The sequence below is a fragment of the Cibotium barometz genome, chromosome 13 (genome assembly GCF_041138505.1).
Source record: "Cibotium barometz isolate CiBa-2024 chromosome 13, ASM4113850v1, whole genome shotgun sequence".
NCBI classification, from domain to species: Eukaryota; Viridiplantae; Streptophyta; class Polypodiopsida; order Cyatheales; family Cibotiaceae; genus Cibotium; species Cibotium barometz.
In genome coordinates, this window is record NC_141058.1 from 34058030 (window position 1) to 34075912 (window position 17883).

The window sequence follows — 17883 nt, forward strand, 5'->3', positions numbered from 1 at the left end:
GATGATGGTGTTGGTAGTCCAGGAGGGTGGGAAGCCTTCACAGAGTGCTCTGTTAAAAAGACTGGCAAAAATGGGAGTCAATACGTGGTGCCCATGGGCAAAATGTTCGGCCCGTAGATCCTCATGATCTTTTGCTCTCCCATTATGCAGCTTTTTAAGAGCCCTAGTGACATTGGGGGAATCAAAGAGATAAGATGATGGCCAAGGGATGTGTGACATTTGTGGTATAGGTTGGTTTGGCACATCATACAACTGTCGTGCATAGGCTATGCAGCTTTTTAATAGCCGTAGTGACATTGGGGGAATCAAAGAGATAAGATGATGTAGGCCAAGGGATGTGTGACATTTGTGCTATAGGTTGGTTTGGCACATCATACAAATGTCGTGCATAGGCTTCCCAAAGGCTAGGATCAGTGATAGGTGTAGGTGCTCTTTTTTCTTCAAGAATGCGCCAAGCTTTTGAGTTGTCCTCGCTCAAAAAGAGTCTGTATAACTCTTGTTCTCATCTGGGGAGAAATGCCCGTTTCTTTCGGTGAGTGAATGTACAGAAGATGTGTTACATCTTATGTGCTGAAATCAGCCCATGTTCCCTCTTGCGTAAGAGGCGAAGCCTGGTGGTTTTTCACTCTTCATCATACCATCCTTTCTGGGGTTGGGATCCTTTCTGGTTGCATCTTATGTGCTGAAATCAGCCCATGTTCCCTCTTGCAGGAGCTCCAGTTCTGGCAAACTTGCTGTGGAGCATGTGGTGTAGGGGAATTTGGCGTGGGTGGAGTCATGGATGATGGAGGAAATCTGGGATGTAATGGTGGAGAGAGAGAGAGAGAGAGAAAGAAAGAAAGAAAGATTTTATTAACGTCTTCCAAAAGACCGAAACTCAGTGGCTCTGTCGAGTGTCACACCTCTCGACGGAGCTCCTACACTAGCCTGTGGTCTGGGTATGATGGGTGGATCGGCCCTTGGAGTGCTGGTATGGAAGAAGTCGGTGAGAGCTCTCTGTGTTGGTCCTCGACAAGCAAGTACAGCTAATCTGGATCTCACTAAGGACTCCCTGTGTCTACGGAGCTCTAGAAGAAAAAGTCCCAGGCATCTCTGATCCGGGAAGTCCATGATCCTGGAAAGTGGTCCGAACCCAGCTCGGAAGAGGCAGTGGAACCTCCCTCGAATCTCATAGTATACAGGGCATTGGCATATGTAATGGTCCTTTGTCTCGGGCTCTGTGTGACAGAGCTGGCATATCCTGTCCTCTGGTGTGGCCACCCTAGGCCCATATCTGGCAGTCTGCACCCTCAGTTGGTGGGACGAGGTGAGGATTTAGCCGATCGCACATCTCACCCCAAAGGATACGTTTGTGTTCGTGTAGCTTGGACGGATGATGAACCCATCCTCTGTCAGGCATAGGAGGTGATCTCTGTAGAAGGCCATCTTCGTCCCCAGTGGACGACTAAGTGAACTCCATGTCCTTTGAGTATCCAGTCTGACAATGTCCTTCCTGATAACCCTGTTCCACTCTCTGTGCGGCTGAGAGAAAATGACGGGGCCTCTATGCTGTACTGGAAGGGGGGGAGTGCCTCCATCTGCATACCGTGCATGCTAAACCAAGTGTCTACCTGTGCATACCAGCACTTTGTATCTCCCTCAAGTGTCAAGTGTCGAGAGAGAGAGAGAGAGAGAGAGAGAGAGAGAGAGAGAGAGAGTTATATTAAACGTCTTCAAAAGATCGAGTGGGTTTGTGTGATAAAATAGTGTCCATGTACTCTCATCATGGTACAACAGAGAACAAAAAACTAGAGCTATGAGCTGCGGATGTCAAATTTGAGCCATATGATACAAAGTGGGACCATCATCATCATACAACCAATGGAGCTAACATCCCGGTAGGGGGAGGGGGCCATCAAGGATGGGTTAGCGTGCAGATCCACCGGGCATGGGAAGGTGGCTTTGTGCCTCTCCAAGATCTCCTCAAGTTGGGGCTGATGTCTTTGTTGTTGGCGAGGTCCAGGGAGTCTGGGACGTCGGGCTCGCTATAGTGCCGTGGCCCGGTCTAGAGTCACACCAGAGTGGGGTGTGGCAGGTGGTTGGGCACTCAACTCCCTAATCAGTGAGTCTCTGTGTCGATGAAGTTCTAGTAGAAAGAGGCCTAGGCATCGCTGATCTGGGTAATCCATGATCTCGGATAAGGGTCCCAACCCCTCTCTGAAGAGATAGTGGAACCTCCCTCGAGGCTCGAATCTCATAATATATGGTGCACCTGCATATGAAGTGCTCCTTTGACTCGACCTCCTGCTGGCACATGGTGCATATCCTCTCCTCATGAGGTGTTTGCATGGCTCTCCGTGTCTCTATCCTTAGGCGGTTCGATGACACCCGCAACTGGCCCATTGGAATCCGCATGGCATGTGACATGAATATGTCAAGATATCTGGCCCTTAGTATGAAACCATTCTTTGTAATCCTCATGAAAGTATCCATGTAGTACTCCCACTTGTGTGAGAATGGCTCATGTGTTGTGATCCAAGTATCCTGTATGTATAGTCCCAATAAATCATATCTGATCACCCGGTTCCTATCATCCTAAGAGAGCCTGATGAATGGGTAGTCCGGGTCATACTGGAGTGGGGGGAGGAGGCGATCCATCCTGAGTGTGAACCAGGTGCATACTCAGCATACCATGACTCGTGCCCATCTGCTACTAGCTGCTGGGAGGACTATAGGGCAAGCCTCAGGAGTCTCCAGGGGGACATGGCACTGATCCTGTGTATGTATGTGACTGTCTGGAAGAGTGCCTCTACTACCGTGGCTGCAGCAACAAACTCTGCCAAGATAATATCATGTGGGACCGATGGTTTTCCGCATATTATATGGAAGAGCATCATGACTTGAGGCCTCTCTATCTTCGGCCATTTAGCCGCTGTAAGATCAGGTGCCCAAAAGGTTGCTCCATACATCAATGCCAGAGTGACCAAGGTGTCAAATAGCCGCATCTCGGTCCTCGCTTGGAAGCACTGTCTCTCCATGAGAGCAAGAGAAGAATACCCTTGCATCAATCTAGCCTTTGCAGCATGGCTCATCGAGAAGACCGGTCCTGCAAAAGTGACTCCCAGGTACACATATGAGTGTGCAATCTCCACTGGGCTGCCCATGTAGGTGAAACTTAGTCGAGATGTGAAAAGAGGGGATGTGTTGAAGACCATAACCTTGGTTTTTCCAAGGTTTACTATGAGATCGTGTTGTGCACAAAAGTTCTGTAATGTGTCAAGATGCCTTTGGAGAGCCTCTGGAGAATCTGCAATAAGCACAATATCATCATAAAGTACTATGGAAACAAGGATGACTGCTAGTGATACACCTCCTCCCTCTCCTCTATCAATGAAGGCCGAAATCTCGTCAATGGAGAGGCCAAAGAGAGTGGGAGATAGTGGGCATTCTTGTTTCACTCCAATGGTACTGGAGATCTCCTCTGATAATCCTCTTGGGCATCTCAGCCGCCCTATGATCGACTCATGTAATGCCATGATACCCCAAATCATGTCTGATGGTACCCTCAAATCTTGGAGTCTCTGCAGTAGTCTGGCTCGTGGCACCGTATCATATACTTTGTGGAAATCCACAAAGCAACAGTAAACTCGTCGATGTCGTGCTCTGGCCTCTTCTATGATGGCTCGGAGGGTGAAGATGTGATCCAAAGTAGAGAATGACGTGTGAAAGCCTGCTTGCCCTGATGCTCTGTGCCCATGTCTCTCTACTAGTGTGTTGAGCTCAAGCTCAAGTACTGACCCATAAAGTTTGGTCAGTGTGTGGCCAATCATAATAGTCTTGTAATTGTTAGGGTCCATGGGATCTCCGGCTTTATGGATGGGTGTGATGATATGGGCTGTCCAGGTGGGTGGGAAGCCTTCCGAAAGAGCCCAGTTGAACATATGGGCCAGGAGGGGTGCCAGAGTCTCCCCCGCATGGGAGATGTGCTCTACCAAGAGGCCCTCGTGGTCGTGTGGTCCACCGTTTTTAAGTCTCCGGATGGTTCGGGCTACCATGTCGGGTGTGAAGAAGGTGGATGTGATGGGGCGTGGATGTGATGGTGGTGGGATGGGGGGCTGACCTGGGACTTCGTACAGGGATCGTGCATATGTGTGCCATATGGATGGAGATGTAATGGGTGTGGGTGGGCATTTCTCCTAGATTTTCTTCCCGCCCTTAGTACGGTTCACACCTTTGAGAGATTGGTATAAGTCCATGTATTGGCCCTTCACATGTGCTCATTTCTTACGTCTAGTTGTGTATTGGTTAATCCTTTGAGCATCTCGCTCTCGGATTTGGCCAGTTGCAACCTCGCGTAGGAGATGCTCACGTGTTGTGCAGCATTCCTTGTCATACCAATCGTTCCGGGGCATGGTACCGGTGGGGGTCTAGTGGTAGATGGGCTGGTGGATGGGAATGTGGCTATGGCAGAGGTGTGTAAGATTGTGGTGAGCTGAGAGGTGAGGTTGGCTAGTGGGAGATTGGGGTCTACATATGTTAGATGTTGGTAGAGATGGTTGGAGTAAGTGGAGTCCCCATCATGGTGGAAGTGAATTTGGGTGCCCCCCCACACAACAACGTGTATCCAATAGTGATGTGCCTTCGTTGAGTTCATACTAAGAAATCAAGCAGAATAAACAATTGTAAGCCTTTATTAGCTTTCCTTTTATGTCATATACTTCACGAAAGCCTTCTGCATTAATTTAGTGATGGCCACCAATTTGATTATATAGCGAATTAAATGAACTAAAGAGAAAAGGGTAAGAGAGATTCATACATGATAAGAGTGCTGGTCCCCATTGGCTTCCCTCCTCTTGCCGTCTTTTCCCTTTTCCTTTTGCGGTGGAGTATTGGATTCACCATATGAGAGTAAAATTATAGAAACACTGATTGTTTTGTGCAAGATGATCCTGTCTGTGCGCCCTTAGCAAAGGGGACCAAACTCTGCTGCTTTCCTTTGCCAAGATGCAGGTACTTGTTGCTTACTGGAGCACCAGAGTTTGGACTTTGGGTTGCAATAGTCACTGAGTTTGGCTGCGTTCTGAGGCCTGTTCTGGGCTGTTTATGTGCGTTAATGCTGCTGGGGGGGCAGCCTTTAAGTGGGGGAATACCAAAAGCCCCCTTCTTCAATGGGCAGCCCCAGCAATAAAAGTTTTGCTTTACACATCAGCATAAAGAAAATTATGGCTGTCTGGCTCTTCCAAAGAGCCAGATGGACAGGTGGTTGGGCTGTTGTTTTATAACAGCAGACGAGACATTTTCCTCCCTCTTGTCTGAGGTTGCATCTTAAGGGACCCTAAAAGTTGGACTTTTTTTATAATTCAAAGCTTGCTTCAATAGGATGGTTTCCCTGCCAAAATAATCTATGATGTGTGTATATGACAAATAATATGCTGTTTGATTGCTCAGTGGGAAGCTTTAGGGCTGTTATTGATTGGGATCAGCGTGAATCAACTGCGGGCAACACCTACAGGCTCCTCCTTTGGTCTACCAGAAGCACACATTGCCTACGTTTACACACTTTTTTTTGTAAGGATCTCGAATTTATTTGACATTGATCCAAATACAGAACATATTTTTGGGGAGCTATCTTATGACAGTTCTGGAGCTTTATAAGTAAGCTTGATCGAGTACAGCTCAGCAATATGGTCTTAAATGTATGCACAGGTCACAGTACCATCCCTGGCATCTGTATTTAATGAGTATGCATTGAAGAGCCAGTTTGACACGAGCATATACCTACAGGTAAGCTGTGTTTAAGAGTGCACTTTTGTGTGTTCTTTTGGCGCTTGTTTTTATAAAATTGTGTTCGGTACTTTGTTTTGCAGAACTTGTTCCTTTATGGTTATGGGGCAATCTTCAACTTTATTGCCATTGTGATTACAACAGCTTTTACAGGTTTCCAGCACCTCATCTCTCCTCATACATGATGATGCAATGCAAAAGAAATGTTGCCAAGATAGTCAGGATGGTTGTAATTTTGGGTTGCAATTTTTTGAATTTGTTTTAAGTGTCTTGTGTATAAGAACATAACAAATTGTGTGTGTGCATGCTTGCATATGCACATGCGTAAATTGTGCATACATGAGAAAGAAAAGAAGAAAGCTGTATTAACATCTACTAGAGGTCGAACTCGACCTATGAGACAAATCAATGTACAACTGTCAATGTCCTCTGGATGTCCAGAAAAAAAAGGACAAAATAAACATGAAATGAACTATGAAAGTACTGAGAGAGAGTAAGAAAGAAAGAAAGAAAGATTTTATTAACGTCTTCCAGACGACCGAACTCAGCCTATGAGACAAATCAGTGTACCTGTGTGGGGTATCCTCTGTCATCCCAACAAAATGAAAAAGTACTGAACTAAAAAGCTGAATCTGGGTGTGCAATAAGTACAATGAGTGGGGGAGGGGATGGAGCTCTACTACTAGGAGAATGCAAAGCTATATGCATGGAGTATACAATCATGATATGCAACCTAGCTAGCTCCATCCTGTACCATACTGGGGGTATAAAATGGTATACATCAATGAAGGGGGTGTCCACAGCTCCCTGAAGAACATGCCTGAGTCTGCCCTGAAGCGAGCCAGTCACTCCGCACCCTCTCTGTGAAACTGAGCTCTGATCTCTGTCATCTCTCTCTGATATAGGCGTGGTGTCCGAAAGCCAGGTGTCCTCTGTCTCCTGCGGGCTCTGAGTGTCTCTACTCTCTAGAGAGTAATTCCCTGTTGTGTAGGGGCTGGGAGTGGAGTGGATCTCCGAAAAAATGTAGTAATCTGTGTCTGTCGTCCCCCCTCTGGAGCTGTCTGAGCCTGTAATGATGTCTCTATGTGACGCTGTATGTCTAGAATGAATCTCCCCAGTATGCGCTGGTCTGCTGCCTCAAAGATCTGGCGTAGGGAATGTGGCTCTCTGAATAAAATGGGATATCTCTCTCTGATGGCTGTATATGCTCTTCATCTGCATATATAATGCTCCTCACTCTCCACCTCCTCTCTGCACAATTTGCATACACTCTCCTCTCGGGGGATACGTGCTGCTCTGCCAGTCTCGATCTCCAATCGATGTGATGAGACTCTAAGTTGACCAATAGCTACTCGGGAGCCGTGTGGTAAAAAGCCCTCCATGTATCTAGGCCTCTCTATAAATCCATCATCAGTGATACTCATGAAGTGATCTTTGTAGTATAGCATCTTCGGTGGAAGAGGCTTTGTAGGCAATATCCATGTCTCTCGTGTATAGAGCTGCCATAGGTCCTGTCTCAATACTCTGTTCCTCTCACTATGAGAGAGACGGATATGTGGTGCATCTTGTCATACTGGAATGGTTGTAGATGATCCATGTCTAGGCCATGCTGTGAGAACCAATGTGTGACCTGTGCATACCATGATCCTCTGTCTCCTGCCTCAGCCAGCTGTCTAGATGCCTCAAAAGCTCTGTATGACAATCTGTCCTGTGGCATCTCTCTGAATCTGTCTAGCAGGCATATAGTCTAGAATATGGCCTCTACCATCATAGGAGGCCTGTGGTCTCTCTATCTGTGTCCACCAATGGGTAGCAAGGCCTGGCGCCCATACCGCTGCTCCATACATCAGTGCCGGTGTGACTAATGTGTCAAATAGCCACCCCTTCGTCCGGAGCTCCTGAAAATGCGCCTGGTGGCACTGTCTCTCTAGCATAGCCAATGCTGCATATCCCTGTGTCAATCTAGCGCGTGGCTGCTGATCCCATGGTGAAGCGCGTGGCTGCTGTAGAGAAGGTAACCCCTAGGTACACGTATGATGTCACCACCTCCATCTGGCGTCCTGCGAGAGTGAATGTCAGTTGACTCCTGCCCTGTCTCGATGTATGAAAGACCATAACCTTGGTTTTCCCAAGGTTCACAGTAAGACCCCTCTGTGTGCAGAAATCATGGAGTGCATGTAGATGCTGTTGTAGACCTCTGGAGGCTCGGACACTAATACAATATCATCACCATAAAGCATAATATGTACTGATGTACTTGCTAGATCAACTCCATCTCCGCCTCCCCGTGTAATGAAGTCAGTCACCTCATCAATGTATAACCCAAATAGCATGGGGGAAAGTGGGCATCCTTGCTTCACACCAATGGTGCTTGCAATAGTCTCGGACATACCTCCTGGGCATCTGACTCGCCCAAAAACCTGCTCATATAATGCATAGATGCCCCATGTCATATCTGCTGGTATGCCAAGAGATTGCAGGCGCTGAAAGAGCCTCTCTCGTGGTACTGTGTCAAATGCCTTGCGGAAATCCACAAAGTAGCAATAGAGCTTTCTCTTCCTCACTCCGGCTTGATCAATCATACATCTCAAAGTGAATACATGATCAGTGGTAGAGAAAGCTCTCCTGAAGCTTGCCTGCCCTGATGAGCGTAAACCTGCTCGCTCGGCATATAAGCTAAGCTCTTGCTCCAACACTGCACCATAGAGTTTGGCCAACACGTGGCCAACCATAACCGTCCTGTAGTTGCTCGGATCGAGCATATCCCGTGTTTTGTGGATCGGCACAATGGTGTGCATTGTCCACTCCGCAGGCAAACCCAACCCTCTGCTAGTGCCCTGTTAAACAGGTGTGCAAGAAAAGGAGCCAAAGAATCTACTGCATATATGAGATGCTCACCCTGTAGGCCCATATGGTCGGCGGCCCATCCATGCTGTAGGTGGCGGATAGCTTCCTTTACCATCGAGTGGGTAAAGAAGCTAGCTGTGGTAGGTCGAGGCTCCTGGCTGAGGTATAGGTGGCTGCTGTGGGGCGTGGTATAGGCCCTCTGCATATGTGTGCCATGTCTGTGGGTTTGCAATGGGTGTCGGTGTCCGGGGCTCTCTCAAGTGCCGCTATGAGATAGGGCTATCTCTACTCATGAAGAAATGGAAGATCTCTAGCTCCTGTATCTCTGTGAAGGCCCGCCTTTTGCGGCGAGTAAGTCTCCTCATCTCTCTCCTCGACTCCTGCTCTGTGATGGCTTCCAAGGCTCTCTGTATGCGGAGCCGTGAGTATAGGGCTCTGCACTCGTCATCATACTATCTATTCTGGGGCATAGTCCAGATCTCGTAGGCTCTCCTGAGTGGACACGATGTGGGAAGCTCTGTAATGTAGCCGTGTGTAGGAGTGATGCCAGCTGGGCTGTAATGGTATCCATAGGTGCTAGGGGATTTATGAGCAGGAGCCCATCCTCTACTCTGCGAGTGTATATGTCTGCCATGTCATGTGTGAAGTAGATGGTAGTGTGTGGCGTCGGTATGTGGGGGACTGGTGATACTGGTGATCCGGCTAGTGAAAATGCCAAGTATGTATGATCTGCTACCCAGACAGGATTCGTCAAGGAGCGTAGTATCCTTGACAACATCTTCACCTTCTGGGAGGCGACGGCCCGAGCTAGATTTCTTGGTGAGGACTTGGTTGTGATGCTTCTCGATTTTGAGAAGGCATACGATAGAGTCGATTGGGGATTCTTAGAGGGCACTATGCTTCGCCTGGGCTTTGAGCCAGGTTGGATTCGAGGGGTGGCGGCTCTGTATTCCACAGCTCGGAGCCAGGTGCTGATTGTTGCAGGAGGACGGGGGCCGAGTTTTGAGCTGACCAGATCAGTCCGTCAGGGGTGTCCTCTCGCCCCATTTCTTTTTCTCTTCTTTGCTGAGGCTATGAGCATGTATCTGACGGCAGAGGAGGTTGGTTTGAGAGGACTCCAGCTCCCAGTCCGGGGGGAGGACCTGCTATTTCCCAGATCCAGCGAAGAGATGGCAGCACAAGTGGCACGTAGGGCAATATGTCCATGCCCCTCCTGCGGACAGGCCTCAGTAGAGGATGGGAGGACAGATTTGCCTTGAGCATCCTGAGAGCTTGGGAGTTGCTGAGACTGGGGCTCTCTCAGAGACCTCCTGCTTATGTTGAGGAGCGGGCCAGACAGCCGCTCATCTGGAGCCCAGCGGTTCGTACAGAGCAGGGTCATATGCTGGGTTCTCGGCCTCGTCTAGCCTGGGGACCATTGGCGGCAGGCCCAGCACGTAGTTTTGGAGATTGGCAGGCCTTCTGTAGCCTCCCAGAGGAGATCCAGGTGGAGAGGCTCAGTCACTTCAGAGGGGGGTTGATTATGAGGGATGACATTCAGGCGGCACTCACAGAGGAGTGGTTCACGCCTCTCGAGCTAGTGGTCCCACGGTGGATGGGAGCCTTTACACAGATGGAGATCCTGATCGCTGTCCGAGCTTGTACTGAGGATGGCAGATGCCTCTACTATGAGATCCAGGATGAGGGCAGACTTCACAGAGTGGAGGTGGAGTCGCCTTTGGTTGCAGAGTGCATCTTTCAGAGGATACGGGTAGTGGCCGCCGCTTCTCGGAAGTGGCATATTGACCCAGACCCTGCAGATGTGCTCCCTGATTGGCGCATATGGGCATATGCAGTGCGCCCCTTGGCCCGGCTCCAGTGGGACCCTGGTGAGTACGAGTGGCATGATCCTTATGCATCCCCTGAGGCCACGGAGATCACCTTTTTCCAGTATACTGTTCGGTTGGGGTGACATATTTTGACGGCGAGGAGGATGGTCTCTCCAGCTGCATTGGGGCACTGGCGGCAGGGACTCTCACAGGAGTTCCTGGAGGATTTTTGGACCCGGCTCTGGGCTAGTCGACAGGCACGCAGGATTTCGACTTTCCAGTGGCTGGTCGCCCACAGGGGCTCAGCAGTTGGCACCTGGCTTGTCTACAGCGGTCTTCCGGCGGCCTGCGTATGATGCGGCCACCCTCTAGAGACACAGAGACATTGCCTTTGGGACTGCCCTCAGGCGCAGCAGATTTGGTTGCGGATGCTGCGCATTCTGGCCTCCCTCTCTCCAGAGGGTATGTATACATGGGGAGCCGCTGCTTGGTTGACTTCGTCAGGGCCTGCTATGGGCTATGAGACGGAGCAGGACAGCCAGGCCATCAGATTCATTAGGGGCCAGCCTCGCCTTGTTCCTTCACCGGATTTCTCGTCCGCCAGCTGGACACAGGAGAGGGATTTACAATGGGAGCTCCTCAGCAGCTTCACCATCTGGTTCACTTGGAGGGCCCGGTGTTTCAGGGCCTTTGAGGGGAGACTGGAGCCACCAGCAGAGACTGTTCGGGGGATTTGGCCACACCCTGCGAGGACAGTATGACCGCATCCGGGGCGACTCGGATGAGGCGATCTTGCGGCGCCAGGCTTTTCACACCACTTGGCGCAGCGGCCCCTTCTACACCCTGCATGCGGGGTCCCCCCGTTGGCATTACAGGCCACTTGTTTGGCTCTTCCCCCCTCTTATTGTATGATATAGCCCCTCAGTTTTTTTGTACTGTTACTTGTACTTTTCAACACCTAGGGAGAGTCTCCCTGGCTGCCTTGTTTTGTTCTCTGCTCTGCTTTCTTATGAGCAGGAGAGGATCTTTTGTAGCCCTACGGGCGTTTTTATATAACTAATGAAAGGATCTTTTTTCGGAAAAAAAAAAAAACTCCTAACTTTTGCATACATGTCCACTACAAAATGTGTAAATCTTCTATAAAATCCCCCCTGTAGTGGAAATGTATATGTACAGAGTAGATCAATCCCCAAATGGTATCAAGCCCAAAGCTTTGTGGAAAGCATTGAACTTTTCTCGAAGCACCTTGGTGAAGAGAACTGTCACATTGTCCTATGATGGACAATAGATGAGACGGATATTCTTTGCATGAAGCCTCTCCCGTATGTAATGATAAGGACCTCTATCTGCTTGGTCCGTGCATGGAAAACTTGATTCCTTGCCACAACCATAGCGCTTTGACCATCTGTCAATATAGGAGTAGCACCCTATTGGCTAGCACAGAAGTCGATAACCAATCTCCTCAACCATGGTTGTGAAGACTACCTTGTACTTAGCTTCACATGTAGAAGTAGCCACAAGAGGTTTTTTGCTAAGCCAAGATATGGAAGAATTGCCTAGCAAGAAACAAAATCCACTGATGGATTGTCTAGTATCCTAGTCTCCAGCCCAGTTCGAATCGCTGTAAGCATAAAGCTGAAAATCAGTCCCCCTAGCATAAAACATCCTTTAAGACTAAGCGCCTTGGAGGTATCTAAACACTCACTTCACAGCTTGTCAATGCTTTATCCCTAGGCTGTGCATAAACTTACTCAATAGGGATACACCGTAAGAAATATCTGGTTGTGTGTTGCATAAGTATATGAGACACCAACAGCTTGGCTGTAAATAGTAGCATCAAAAGGCTCACCTACATCAAAGCTAGTAAGCCTCATACCTGTCTCAACTGGAGTGGAGATAGGTTTGCAATCTTCCATGCCAAACCACTTCAAAAGCCCTTTTACATGCTTAGACTGAGACATTAATGCCACCGTCTGTCTGCACAAACTAAATACCCAAGTAAATGCTCTATGTAATTCAGCTTTGAAATCTGAAATGTTCTGCTGATTACTCCCTGTTAAGATTATGTCATCAACATAGAGTATGATGACCGCTATGTCTACACCATTAATGTGCACATATAGAGTACTTTCAGTTGGACTATTATGAAACCCATGGCTGGTCAAATGTGCATGTATCTTTGCACACCATGCTCTTGGTGCCTGCTTAAGTCCTTAAAGTGCCTTCCTCAAAAGACATTCTTTGTGTTCATGACTTGCAACCACAAAACCAAGAGGCTCACGCGCATAGACCACTTCATAAGATCACCATTCAAGAACGCCGTCTTGATATCCAATTGATGCATACTCCATCCATAGTGTGCAGCCAATGCAATGACTGTCCTGATAGTAGTCATCTTTGTAGGGGCAAAAAACTCTTCATAGTCTATTCTCTGAGAATATCCTTTAGCATCTAGCTTTGCTTTGAATCCGTCAATAGATCCATCTAGCTTCCGTTTGACTTTGTACACCCATTTTGTACCAGTAACATTTTTACCAGGAGGCAAGTCAACAAGTTCCCATGTACCATTCTTGATATTGGAACTATATTCATCCTGCATGGCCTTTTTCCAATGTTCATTGCCTTGAGCCTGCTCATAAGAAGCTGGCTCCTCTGAATCATACAAATTACCCATACAAGCATAGTCACTCTCATGCTTGCTTAGTTCACCTCTTTTGCCTGCTCGTCCTAGTTTCCAAAGGAGCTGAAAGTTTGCTGTCTTCAAGGGTATGAATCAGCCATCTAGGGACTGATTTAGCGGCTAGCCACTTGTATGGCTGTCCTCTCTTCTTGTATAGCTTATTCAACACTTGTAAGCAACTTGGGCTGCTCAGTGGGCTGATTTTACACATCATTCTGAGGCACATGCTGTCCTATATTCTGCTGTCCAGAATTTTCAGCATGTGGATAAGTGACATGATGATATATATCCTTTGGGCTTCCAAAGATTGGTTTATGTGTAGTAGAGAGGGCTGACCTGAATTTTCAGCAAAGATAACATCTCTACTAGTAGGCACCTTGTGAGTAGCAAGGTCATATAACCTATTGTATCCATTACTCTCACTAATATAGCCCAAAAAGATGCACTTCATAGCTTTATCATCTAGCTTTGATCTCTTCTCTTAAGGTATATGTGCATATGCCAAACAACCAAACACACGCAAATAGTCTACTCTTGGCTTCTTGTTCTGCCAGGCTTCATAAGGCGTGTTTGAGTTCAAGGCTTTTGTAGGGCACCTGTGCAGCACATGTGCTGCACATAAGATTGCCTCAAGCCAAAATTTGTGTTGGCAAACCTTGACCTTTGGCCATGCATCTAGCCGTATCATGATGTAGTCATCAATGAAAGTGACAAAATATAGATGTCCCCCCAAAGATGCTGTCGTCATAGGACCATAAACATCACTATGAATGAGTTGTAATTTGCCATTAACTCTCACTGAACCATCTCTTGGGAATGGCTTTCTATGCATTTTGCCAAGAATGCAACCTTCAAAAACATGATCATCGGGGATCTCTATACGAGGCATGCATTTCACCATACTACGCTTTTGCAAAAGCATCAAACTTCTGAAATTTACATGCCCAAACCTAGCATGCCATACTTCAATTGCCTTGCATCTGATGCAATTGAGCATACATGATGTGTTTGTTTGTTGTAGGTATCCAACCTATACAAACCATTGCAAAGTGAACGTGTGGATACAATTTGGAACTCTTTCTTAGAGTCCTTGATGAGACATTTCTCACTCACAAACTCCTCATGCATACCTTGCTTGGCAATAGTTTATTCATGCAACTCTGCATCCCATTGGCCAATACCAAAGGCACCTTGCCTATACCTTTAACAAGGTATGTTGAATGATCTGCACAAGAGACACTCTGTTGACCTGAAACAGATTGCGTAGAGCTGAAAACATCACTCCTAGATGTTATGTGACAGGTAGCACCACTGTCTATGTACCAAATAGGAGAACTCTTCTCAGAAGCATTGAGAGATACATCACTAGATACAAAAGAATCACTATTGACCTTTTCCATGGCCAAAAACACCCAATCATCATCGACAAAGTTGGCTGAATTTTCTTGCTTACCCTCGGATGCATAGGCCACATTACCAGATTCCTTGCCTGTCTTTTTCTTGAGCTATCCTTTTACAACACTCATTGATATAGTATCCAGGCTTGTGGCAAAAGTGGCATTTACCGTTCTTTTTCTTAGAAGCTTCACCCTTGGCGGTAGTATCACCCTTAGAGATGACTTCTTAGAGTCAGCCTTGGACTTTCCTTCTTCTTCACTGCAAAAGCCTGTTCATCACCATGAGTACATTTGGCCCTTGTTTGCTCTTCTTGTAAAAGCAAGCCCACTAGCTCATCAAAAGTCACCGGATCCCTACCACCTCTCATTGAGAGATTAAGAGATGTATGAAAACCAAGATAAGAAGGTGGCAAAGAATTTACTGTATTAGTAACAAGCTTCTTGTTTGGTATGACTTCATCAATGTTCAGCGGTTGTTCCCTAAAAATCCTTGACCTTGTTGAGATGGTGTGTCATAGAATCTCACTCATGCATCTCAAGAATATCAAGGTGCCTCTTGAGGTATGCAGCCCGTGCTTTATTCCTTGTTTGATACATGTTATCCAATGTGTCCTACGCTTGTTTTGCAGATCTACACGACCGTATATGTGGTATGATAGATCTCGACCGACAATGCTATCAAAGGACATTGCCTGTGCATCCCGGGAATCCCATCTCCTCTGTTCCTGCGTAGTAGGAGGGATTGCAACCTGTGCATCAACACCTGCAACCCTTTGTGGTGCATTTTGTAGTTGGTTGAATTGTTGGTGGGCGTGTGTCTTCACCAGAAACAATATCCCACAACCCTTTGGCTACCAACACATCCGAATCATAAAACTCCATAGCGAGTAGTTGGTTCCATGTAACTTGTCCTCCTGGGTGAGAACCCAGATACATCTTGTGCCTGAGCCATCGTTGTTCAACAATGCAAAAGCTACACTGCGCAACTGCAAACACGAGTATTACATCGCATATCCTAGTGTGCCTGTAGACCTGTAACAAGAATGTAGAACTGCTCTGTATCAAATGGTATACCTGATGACTTGCTTTGATGGTAATTGACTATTTGTTGCAGAGTAGATCCCGCCGATGTTGGAGCCACCTATGCAGAACCACGTCCTGCCTGTAGCTTCCCTTCACCACCCCTTGCTGTAGGAGCACTTATGTCCACGTGCATCAACTTCCACCTGTGCAGTGTCCTAAGCCAGCTCAGCTCTCAGATTTGCCACTTTAGCCGGTTGTGTCGCTCACCACCGCCAGTGCAGCGCCCACTTCAGCTGCTTCCGCCGGTTGTGCTGCCAACAGCTGCCAATGTGGCGCCTACTTCAGTCTTTTTTGCCAGTTGTGCCGCCAACAGCTGCCAATGCAGCGCCCACTTCAACCTTTTCTGTCGGTTGCGCCGCCAACAGCTACCTGTGTAGTTCCACCTGCTGCGACTGCTGTCGTCATTGGCTGCCAGCACGTGCAGCCCCTGCTGATGCTACGCCTGCTATGCGTTGTTGCTCCTGTGCCGCCTGCTGCCAACCTGCAGCGCCCCTGGCTTTCTTATGCACTGCTTGTGTGTTGGTGCTTAGCGACTGTCAAGACGCTGCCTGGTACAACAGTAACTCTTGTGCCTAGTTTAAAGCGAGAGAGAGCTTCACAAGTCGAACCTCTTAAAGCAGCTTTGATACCAAATATTGGTGAGAGGCAAGGAAGCTAGAGCAATGGAGAGCTTGAACAGAATCGAAGAAGACACAATCGACTTACACACAGAGAAGTTGGCTATGGAAAGAACTCACATGTAAGTGTGTGAGGAAATCTCATTACCTCTAAAGTAAAATGTGCCCCCCTACATCTAAGGACCAAGGGGTCCAAGTACAAAGGGCCATGTGTCACCATAAAGCATATAAGTGACACTAAGGTATAAAAAAATCCAAATAAGCTCAAGTCCCTAGTGCCTAGCACTAATAAACTCCTAACTCCTACATACATGTCCACTACAAAATGTGTAAATTGTGTACATCAAGTTCATGATCAAAATGGACCTGGGTGTAATGTGAGATGGGAGGTGGTGTGCAAGTAAGAGTGAGAGAGAGGTAGGCATGGTCAGCTTCAAAGGGGAGTGGCGGGGTGGAGAAGTCAGGGAGAAGGTGTGCCAAAGCAGGAGATCCCATCAAGTAATCCACGGTGTTGGTAGCTCCTGGGTAAGGGAAGGAGGTGAGGGCGCTGGAGGAGGGCCATCGAGACATCTTCTTATAGATAACAAGATCATGTGCAGCTCCCAGCTCTAAGAAATGTCTCCCATACACCATGACCTCCTCACGGTCCTGTGATGATCTTTGTAACTGTGTGTCAGTGATGTCCAGCTCCTGTCATAGTGGTTGAGTACTTTAGGTATGGTGTGGTACGGTACTTGTATGGTACGAGTACACAGCACGCATTAGGATAAGTACTTTGAGTATGTTCACTTTTTCAATTAGCATATATAAATAATAATATATATATTATAAATAACTTACGAGTTTATAATTCACCTACAAGGTGGTCAGGTATATGTAGGTAGTCAAGTATATGTAGGTGCGGTATGAGATGATAGGTGTATGGTATGTCTATGGTAGGATGCACATAAGGATACATACTTTAGTTATGTAGAGAGTTTAAAAAATATAGAACCTGGTTAATAATTGGTTAAAAACATATATAAAGAATAAATGATCAAGTATTCATCAGTCACATTTAACATGAAATGGACATATAGAATTGAAATATCAATTGACTATACTCTTAGACATGAAATGTCAAATGCGCCAAGGCACACAAATAGATCAAAGACACTAGTGTAAATTTGAAATCATCAATGACACACAAATGAGTATGAAATAAAGAAAGCTATCAATGTCAAGACCAAGTACAAGCTGAAATATAAATAGATCCTTGTGCGTTGTGAGTCCATTGAAAAGGAAAATTGAGCGAGGAAGGTAATTGGGAGAAGTTGAGGGCTAGGAACAAGGGTGCCAGAAGGGTTTTGAAGAGTTAGTATCAAGCAAAGATGGCACATAGATAGGATACAAAGTAAAAATCATTCAATTAACGAGTAAATTAAGTGCGGGTATGGAAAACATGGTACTGGTACGGTACGTATTGGAAGTATCAAACAAATGAGTACAAGTACGGAATGCAACTATGGCTTTTGTAGTTTGATAGGGTCATCCAGTTCAAGTAGTGGGACCTGTTGACTCCCTGCCCTGGCATTGAAGTTCCCAAGCAGGAGGACTTCCCCCAGATGTGAGAACTCCATAATATCCCCATATAATGGTAAGTATGGTGATTGACCATGCTGTGCGGTGTAAGGGGAGTGGCTCGGTGC

The 17883-nt window shown here is 47.1% G+C and overlaps 1 protein-coding gene across 1 annotated transcript in view; it reads left to right on the forward strand.

Moving 5' to 3' along the window:
• Positions 1 to 17883, forward strand: part of LOC147632626 (CMP-sialic acid transporter 5-like) — a 65706-nt gene that overhangs the window by 43971 nt on the left and 3852 nt on the right. The window contains exons 7-9 of the mRNA XM_086807427.1: positions 5428 to 5547; positions 5686 to 5763; positions 5847 to 5916. Coding sequence (XP_086663553.1) covers positions 5428 to 5547; positions 5686 to 5763; positions 5847 to 5916 — 268 coding nt within the window. The remainder of the gene's footprint in view (positions 1 to 5427; positions 5548 to 5685; positions 5764 to 5846; positions 5917 to 17883) is intronic.